Below are 8,568 nucleotides of genomic sequence, written 5' to 3' on the forward strand. Positions count from 1 at the left end.
GCCTTGCCTATCATATGGTCTGCTGTTCCAGCAAAGCCCTTCCAGTGGTGCTTACATAGCACAAAACTGGATTCTTACAGCTTCTTTATACCTAGGACCATTCTATGACCACTTGTGCAGCTGCATATTTAGGCATTTTCTTCATCAGGCATTTATCTCTTTTGTTTAAACTGGGATATCTAAGGAGCTGCACATCACTAAAGTTAGTAATTTTCTGACTCACCAAAAAGCACTATTGTTTATTTTTATTATTGGGGTCAGCAAATCAGCTAAAGGATGCATGAGATAATTTTTGTTAAGGACATTCTACTGCCCTGTTTGACATTAGATTTTTCCACAGCACCAAAACTCAAATCATTCTCAGCCCTGAAGCAACATCATTCCATCTGACACAGCAGCTACTAAAATCCAGTCATTTCTGTATTACGCTGAGATCAAAGCTGAACAGAGCCACAGCAGGGCTTCAAACAAGGTTAAAATGTGTTGAGTATACCCTAGTCTGCTCTCTAGGAAATCTCTTCTGCTTCCTGCTACACATAATTTTCAATGTGCTTAATTCAAAAGTTGTCCCTTTTATGAGATTCCCCAAATGCCTGAGTGAGTTAGGACCCTGAATCATGTTGGCTTTCAGTGGGATTTAATACCTAAGGTCTTTGAGTGCCAACACTTGCTTTCATATCAGGAGAGTTAGGATTTGGTGTCACTGCTACCTTTTTCTTGCATACATGGACACATGCAAAGATGTTCTCCAGCTTCAGGGTCTGCTGATCCACACACAGAAATGTTTGAATAATACAGTCATCTCTAAATTATCTGAAAGTCTTATAACATAATATCACATTAACTATTGATCAAACTCTACAGAGTAATAATGGCTATCGTACTACAAAGATGCTGAAAGGATAGGTTTAATTGAGTTGTTGTAGCAAGAGTAGCCCTCCTGTGTTAGATCCACAGCAGGACATGGCAGAAAGCTAGATAAACCTGACTTCAAACACTACCTGCACTAATTTTACTACTTTTCCATAAACAGAGTGCTAAGCCTTTAGTGACAGGCCACACTGACTAGATTCTCAGCAGCTCCCAACATTGATTATGAGGAATCCACCTAAGACAACCTGTTGGTCAAACTTTTCCATCACATGAGCCTGGTGGCAATTTTGTGCTGTCTTTTTTTTTTTTTTTTTTTTTTTTCTGAACAAATTATTATTATTTTTTTTAAGGGTTGAACTGAGTTGACCTGAGTCTGTGCCCCTCATTCTCTGAATGCCTGGGGGCCTGTGAAACAGGGCTATAACAGAGGGGAAAGGTAGCAAAAAGCATTTTTTGTGTCCTTTATTCAAAGGCTGAAGGTTAGAGCTGTCCCACATTCACCCTGGATGGCCTTTGGGAGCAAGGTTTACTGATTACACTGGGGTTATAGAGGGTTTGACTGACTACAGGCATTAGGTTAGTGGACATGGATGTGAGATGCACTGGTAATGTTGATATTCTGTGCATACTTAGGAGACAGCATTTTTCAACTTCGACCAAGAAAAGGGACTTCTGTCCTTTCAGCCTTACAAGCAACAACTGGTGGTCTGTAATTTCAAGTGATGATCTTACTCTCCCTGTGTTTCTGAACGTGAGTTGAAACGTCTCAGAAATACAGGTCAGAAGAGGAAGTTGGACATAAACTGAGGAGCTGCAAGAGGGCATGCGTAACTATCAACACTATGTCTCTGTCTGTACTTCAGCGTAAGTAGATGGAAGGTTGAAGAGGAATAGATGCACTAGTTCATACCCTTAGTTAGGTTATCAAAACTAACAAAAATGTGTTGTGTGGTAAAAGGAATTAGGATTATATCCCTGGGGTTAATTCAGAGAGGGGTTAATTCTTTCTGAGGCCAAGTCAAAACGTGACAAATCAAGCATCGATTGCCCTATACCCAAAGAAGGTGCCATACCACAAGAGCCTGAAAGAAATGCAAATGACAGTCCAAAGCTACTTTTAAAATATTAGGAAAATATTCACAATTATTTATATTTCGTGTGGCTGGACCAGGTAGACAATTGTTGAGGTTTTATTCCTAAAGCACAGGAAATCACTTTCACTTAATCCCTGAGTACTGCTGTAAGAGCTAAGAGCTAGATTCATGACTCTGGAACCTATCCCAGCCATAGGTCAGGAAAAGCTCACGCCATAACTTGAACCACAGCGCTGGGCTGCTTTCTGAAAAACTCTCAGAAGATGAACTTTCAAGGAATTTCAAAGAACTAGAAGAAGGGAAAGACTCTCTGGCGTTAAAAAATCTTACTAGATGAAATGGTTTTAAGCAATTTCCTTTCGTTCTTTGCTCATTCTTAGCTTCCAGATGGTGTCGGTTTGGGAGGCAAGACGCTGTTTCCACACAACAATAGCAAATGCCAATTTCAGGCAGCATCGGGATGAACGGCACAAGATGGCAGGGGAAAGGAATCTGCACTTGGCCAACACTGAACAAACTTGGCTGGAAAGGCCTAAAGGGAAGGCTTCTAATGGAGGCGTTTCTGTGGTAACGCATTTTTATTCAAGCCAGGTCTTTCACATTTGGCACCCGCTTCTTTTTTGGCAGCGGGAGTACAGCGTGGATGGTTGGTGCTGTGGGGTGCTGAGGTGAGCAGGCCTGCCAAGCGCATCCCTCTGCCCTTCCACCCACAGCAGACCCCCGGGTGGGCACCGCCTGCCCCAACCCTGGGCACCCAGCGCTCCCCTTCCCCTCCCCAGCAGCCAGCGGCCCTCGCCCCTTCCCGCCCGGGGCCTGCCCGCGGCCGCCCCTCAGCGCCCTCCCGGGGGCCCCGGCGGCGGCGGGGCGGGGGAGCGCCCTCCCCCGGCGGGGCGGGGAGGCTCCGGGCCGCGGCCCCCGGCCTGCCCGCGGGGGCGGACCGCCGCCATCCCCGCCTGCAGGCCCCCCGCCGGGCGCCGGCTTTATATGCGGGGCGGCGCGGGCGGCACGGCGCTCCCTGGCACCCCTAGCACTCGCACCCGGCCGCCATGGTCGAGGCTTTCTGCGCGACGTGGAAGCTGGTGGACAGCCACAACTTCGACGAGTACATGAAGGCGCTGGGTAGGTAGAGCCGGGAGAGCCGGGTCTGGGGCGCCGTGGGAAGCCCGAAATGCAGGAGAGCCCCCTCCCTGGCTGCAGGAGGCGGCAGGGCGAGCACGAAGTAAGGACGAGCGCTGCCGGGGCCCCCGGGCTGCTGGCGCTCGCCGTGCCCCCGAGCGGCGGCTCCTCGTGGCACCGAGCGGGGGCAGCGGCAGGCCCGGGGCTGCGGCCGTGTGGAGACGGGTGGCGGGGGCAGCCGCGGTCCACGGGCGGGATCGGGGCGAAAAGTGGCATTTCTCACTGGTAATCTAAAGCTGTGGAGCGGGGGAGGAGGTTTGTGCGCCTCGGTGTGTGGCGGGAAGGATGTTTTAGGATAACGAATGTCTGATGGATCTTTGTTTTTCCTTGCGGGTTTAGGAGTGGGGTTTGCTACACGGCAGGTGGGAAATGTGACTAAACCGACTGTGATTATCAGCAGCGAGGGGGACAAAGTAGTGATCAGGACTCAGAGCACTTTCAAAAACACAGAAATCAGCTTTAAACTTGGAGAGGAATTTGATGAAACTACCCCAGATGATAGAAACTGCAAAGTAAGTGAACTCTTGGGCTGCAGTGGCTTTTTTTTTTTTTTCTCCCCCCTCCCCACCCCCCGAGGTTGTATCCTTTGCAGGGTGGGATCAAAGGAGAAAAAAAAAAGAAAAAGTAACCTCTGCTACTGCTAGTTGTAGCACTGTGAAGGACAGGAGAAAAAGGCAAGATTGCATCTTACTTGTCTACTTGCACTGTGTCTTGTCTGAATCAACATACTGTGTCTTCAGCCCCCTTTCTACCTCCTAGTGTTGAGGAATTCTGTTGGGTGCTCATTTTTCTTTTGATAGAAAGATCATTTGGTGCTACTTTTTCCAGTTGAAATGAGGGAATGCCTTCTCCCTGTGTCATTGAGGGCTTAACATAACAGTTACCCCAAAGCACATCTGAAAGGATGTTTCCTCTGAGACTGGAACTCAAAGGAAACTTTTTCCTTTCTTTGATACAAATGCTAATTGTATGGAGTTCACCCTTAAAACAAGGATTATTCATGTGCTTGGCTTTAAAATGGCTGGGACTACTTTATCTTTTCAGTAGATGCATGTGGATCTAGAGAGAATTCTAGAATTCTAACATGCGAGTAGAATCTTAAATACCTCTAAATCAATGAGTGTCTGTATTTTTTGATTTCTCACAGTCAGTTGTGACCCTGGATGGAGACAAGCTAGTTCACGTACAGAAGTGGGATGGCAAAGAGACAAACTTTGTTAGAGAAATAAAGGATGGCAAAATGGTAATGGTAAGTATAAAAATCACTGAGCATTCACATACACCACTAATATCGCTTTCTCAAACTTTGTCAACTTTGCGGGTAAGTGTTGCTTGCACACAAAACCTAAAACTAATTGGTGGGGAAAGCTAGCAGAGATTTTTCAAATGTTTATTTTTTCTTTTGCATCTAGTTTTACTGACTATTCAAAAATTGCTAATGGTTTTAGGCAGGCCAGCCTGTACATATGCCAAGTGTATCCTTTCTTTCTAGACTTTATGTGAACGCACAAGCAAAAATAAATAAGTAAATAGTTGCGGTGATTTGCAAAATATATGAAGTTCTTGGTTATTATATAGGCAATGATTTGTTGTCAGTGATAATGTAGATTTCTTTAAAAATGTTTTATATATGCACATGTAAATGCAGTTTAACTGCACAGAACAAGTATTTCCGTAGGAAAATATAACTTGAGTATTGCAGGAGGTAATAGTATTTTCATATTTCATTTAAGGGCTTATTCTTCCTATCTTGTTGAAAACTGATTAAAACAGCAATAGTCTAAAGAAAAATCGTTCTTGTTTTAAATTCCCATTATCTTCCTGACTTTTCAGGAACAGGAGTATGGGATGGATAAATGGTATAAGTTACTGTATTTAATGTCCAGACTGACAATACTCATGCTTATTTTTGGCATAGAGTTGTAGCTTTCAAAATAAAACCTCTTCAGCTATTTTAATTAATCTATGTGATTTGGCTGTTGGAGAAAAACAGGTAGCTTTATTTTCTGAATACTTCAAAGAGTATCTGTGTGGATGGAGACTTACAAATAATAAACTTTTTAAAGTTTATAGTCAGTGCAGCATAGTGTGACAGTGATTCAAGGAAAAGTACATTTTGTTTTTGGAAACAGAAGCACATACACAGAAAAGCACTTCCTTTGGAATTTGAATGCAGTGAGATGCTATATTCCAATTAGCAAAATACCTCCAAAGCTCACACACAGCACTTAGTGTTTTTAAATAACTGCAGTAACTGGAATATTTGGCAGTTCTAGCCATATAAGTGCATAGAATGCATTTTAGTATGAGATTCTCCTTAAGTATATGCGTATGCAGAATAGTATAGAATACAGAAATAGGGGAGTTGGATTTTAGACTGCACATTTTGATTAACTTTAGCAAAATAAGTGTTAAATTTATATTAAAATGATAAATTTAAGAAATTACATTTACAAAATTAGAAAAATTAAGTCGTTTCTAGCCTCACTTTAGCTGTATTGTGTGTATTATGTGTTTCTTTGGTTTGAAAGTAGCAAGGATAAAGTTACATTAATATGGGAACCATAACTTTGAAATTTTTCCTCTTGTTTACTTATAAAAAAATTTACATTATTGATATTTTAAATTATGCAATATAAAACAACGTTGTTCTCATATGGACTTCTTAGTATGTGTTAAGTCTTTACAGAAAATGTCCAGTATCTAACATTGCTGTCTTTTCCTTGGACTTGCAGACTCTTACCTTTGGTGATGTGGTTGCTGTTCGCCACTATGAGAAAGCGTAGTTTACCTGACCCCTGTCCAGATGTTACTTCTGGATGGATTAATGTACCGTCCATAACTGAAAGTAGCTTAAATGCACATTTCTGGTATGAAGTATTAATAAAGATTTTTTGGGGGGTGTTTTTTTTTAAAAAAAAAAAAAAACAAAACTATGCCATCAAATTGGCAGACTTGTGCTGTATAGTGCAACAGGTTAAACTTTGCATTAAAACTCTGAAACACTTGCCTTTCTTTTTTACAGTAAATGGAACATATTTGAATTGTTTTGGAATGGAGATTCAACAGAAATTAAAACGTTTTTTAAACCTGTGCTCCTTTTGCATTTTATGGGATAATATGCCAGTGTTTTAGAGGGAGTTGTAAAAGTTCCTTTTTCTCAGTTAAGCAGTAGGAAAGCATGTGGTACAAAACCCTGGGGCATTGGCTGTATGGAATGTGGGATACATGGGAAATGAAAAACTGCCTTCATTCAGAAGAGGTAGCTTTGCTGAAGAAATCTAAATAAAGCCCCTGTCTTTTTGTGTAGGCAGAGGTGAGAGGTTCAACCCAGTTTCAGCTCCCCTCTTCACTTGAAACTTGCTATCCGGTTGTCCTGCTAAGGTCAGCAGATAGACAGCCTTTGATTTCTGTGGGATTCCCATAGTTTTTGTTTTAATAGTTATGGGAGTTATTTCTCTGTTTTTGATTTGGTTGGTGTGGGGGATTTTTGTTGGTTTTTGCAAATATACAGAAGACTAAAGTACATCAGTGTTCAAAGAGTGAAGTGTTTCACAGGATGGGAGGAAAGGACTGACAAGATAAAGGGCAGGACTGGGGGAACCCAACATACAAAGCTTGTCTTTCATCTTTCTCCACAGGGGTGGGAGGGAAAACAATACAAGACAAACCTTCTGAGATTCCTCTCCCTGCACTGTAGTTTCATAGCAAATATGTACTGGAATTAACAATGCACTGTGAGCAATTTAAGATAAAATACTGTGTAGAAAAATTAAATTAAAACCTTCCAGGAAAATATTCCCTAAAAGATTAGTGGGGCAAAAACTGTTCTATACTTTATCTTCTTAGGAAAACTGAAGCAGTTGCTGGCATCATGGAGGAGCATGCTTGGAAACTCCCATGTTTCCAGACACACTGGCTTGGTGGCACATTGAGATGTAGGTAGCTGCAAGCCTTTAAACAGTGGAGCTGTGGCATTCAGTTGCTCAGTACTAGGGGAGTGTGGCTGCAGAGGGAGGTGCAGGAGGGGAGCCCTTTCTAACCTCCCAGGCCTGATCCTGTACTGTGCCTCCCCTCAGATCTGCAACTGGATATCATGGGAAGTGGCTTCTTGCTTCCTTAGATAGACAGCTTTCTTCCTTAAGGGCTAAGGTAACCTCAATAGCTTATCTCACTCATCCAAAGTTCAGACACAACTGTGGCATCTAGCCAACAACAATACAAGCCTTAATTTGTCAGCTTCACTTTTTCACTAAGAAGCTGCCTGAAAAGAACATCATTTTTTTTTCTTTCTTTTTCCTTATGGGGAACACTAGAAATGTAAAAGACAGTCCTTAATTATGAGCTATCATAAATATGTTTTAAATGGTGGATATTGATCACTTAAAATCTGGGAGCTAACTTTTCATCAGAGAAATGTAAACTTGTTTCAATGGTATGGGGAGCTGGATTCTTTTTGTTTTGGGCTGTTTCAGCCTCCATGTGCTTAAGCAGCATCTTTTGTCCTTTGGTTTTATTTGCTCATTTAAACCTCAGTTTCAGCTTTCATTTGTCTCACCCCATCTCTGCCTATCCACCCATGTGTGTATTCATCACACTGGCTGTGGTCCTTGCCACCTCTCCGCAGAGAGATGGGAACAGCTGTTTTTACTTCATTACTGAGGAACACAGACTTGGGTCTCCATTAGTGGCATTCATCTTTGTGACAAGTGATTTATGGGGCATGAAGTGAAAAAAAAAGAAAAAAGTTTTAAATATGAGACAAAGAACACCGAGACTGTTAAAACTTGGTTTACACATAAAGCCTGAATGTTGAATATTTTACATTACTTTCACTTTTTAAAAAAGATGGCTTTTCCATACAGATGTGCATTCTATATGTAACATATGAAACCATCATAAATCTTATTGGTGAGGTACTTTCCTGTTCTAAAGATGAACAATATTAATGCCAAAGTAAATAAGGGTAAGAAAAAACGGAGAAGTGTGGTATTCGTGAAGTGCCTGTGGCACTGTTCAGATGAGAGAGCGGGAAAGTGAAGGAAACACTGACACAAGGGACCTCCAGCTCTGCTAAAACTGGCTTTGCAAGCCATTGGAAAGAAGATCCGAATAGAAAACCACCCTCAGCAGGTGGACATGGAGGGGCAGTTTGGGGATTGATGACAATTACTCTAATTTGCTACTAAAACTGACACCGAGTCCTCCACAGGAAACTATTCTTGAGCAATGAGCTCCTCTATGGTAACGCGTAACAGTGGGGCTGGTGTTTACAATATAACTCAGCGTTTTCCCGTGAGGAACCTTCCTTCCAAAAGCTACCTTAGACTCGCTCTGGCCTCCCCTACGCCTGCCAAGAACTCCTCACGCTGCCCGGGCTCGGGCAACCCCGGGCTCGCCCCTTTCCTCCCCTCCCGGCCGGGGC

At 42.8% G+C, this 8,568-nt stretch overlaps 1 protein-coding gene across 1 annotated transcript; it reads left to right on the forward strand.

Annotated features, from left to right (window-relative positions):
- Positions 1-2,903: 2,903 nt before the first annotated feature.
- Positions 2,904-6,236, forward strand: FABP7 (fatty acid binding protein 7). The gene is made up of 4 exons (XM_040552491.1): positions 2,904-3,086; positions 3,483-3,655; positions 4,291-4,392; positions 5,879-6,236. The coding sequence occupies exons 1-4, from the start codon at positions 3,014-3,016 to the stop codon at positions 5,927-5,929; spliced, it is 399 nt and encodes a 132-aa protein (XP_040408425.1). The 5' UTR covers positions 2,904-3,013; the 3' UTR covers positions 5,930-6,236.
- The last annotated feature ends 2,332 nt before the right edge of the window (positions 6,237-8,568 follow it).

Source organism: Cygnus olor, chromosome 3 (assembly GCF_009769625.2).
Source record: "Cygnus olor isolate bCygOlo1 chromosome 3, bCygOlo1.pri.v2, whole genome shotgun sequence".
Lineage (NCBI taxonomy): Eukaryota > Metazoa > Chordata > Aves > Anseriformes > Anatidae > Cygnus > Cygnus olor.

Coding starts and splice junctions, on each gene's coding strand:
- FABP7 (XM_040552491.1), top strand. CDS start 3,014: ATGGTCGAGGCTTTCTGCGCGACGTGGAAGCTGGTGGACAGCCACAAC. Junction 3,087..3,482: donor CGAGTACATGAAGGCGCTGG/GTAGGTAGAGCC, acceptor TTGCGGGTTTAG/GAGTGGGGTTTGCTACACGG. Junction 3,656..4,290: donor CAGATGATAGAAACTGCAAA/GTAAGTGAACTC, acceptor GATTTCTCACAG/TCAGTTGTGACCCTGGATGG.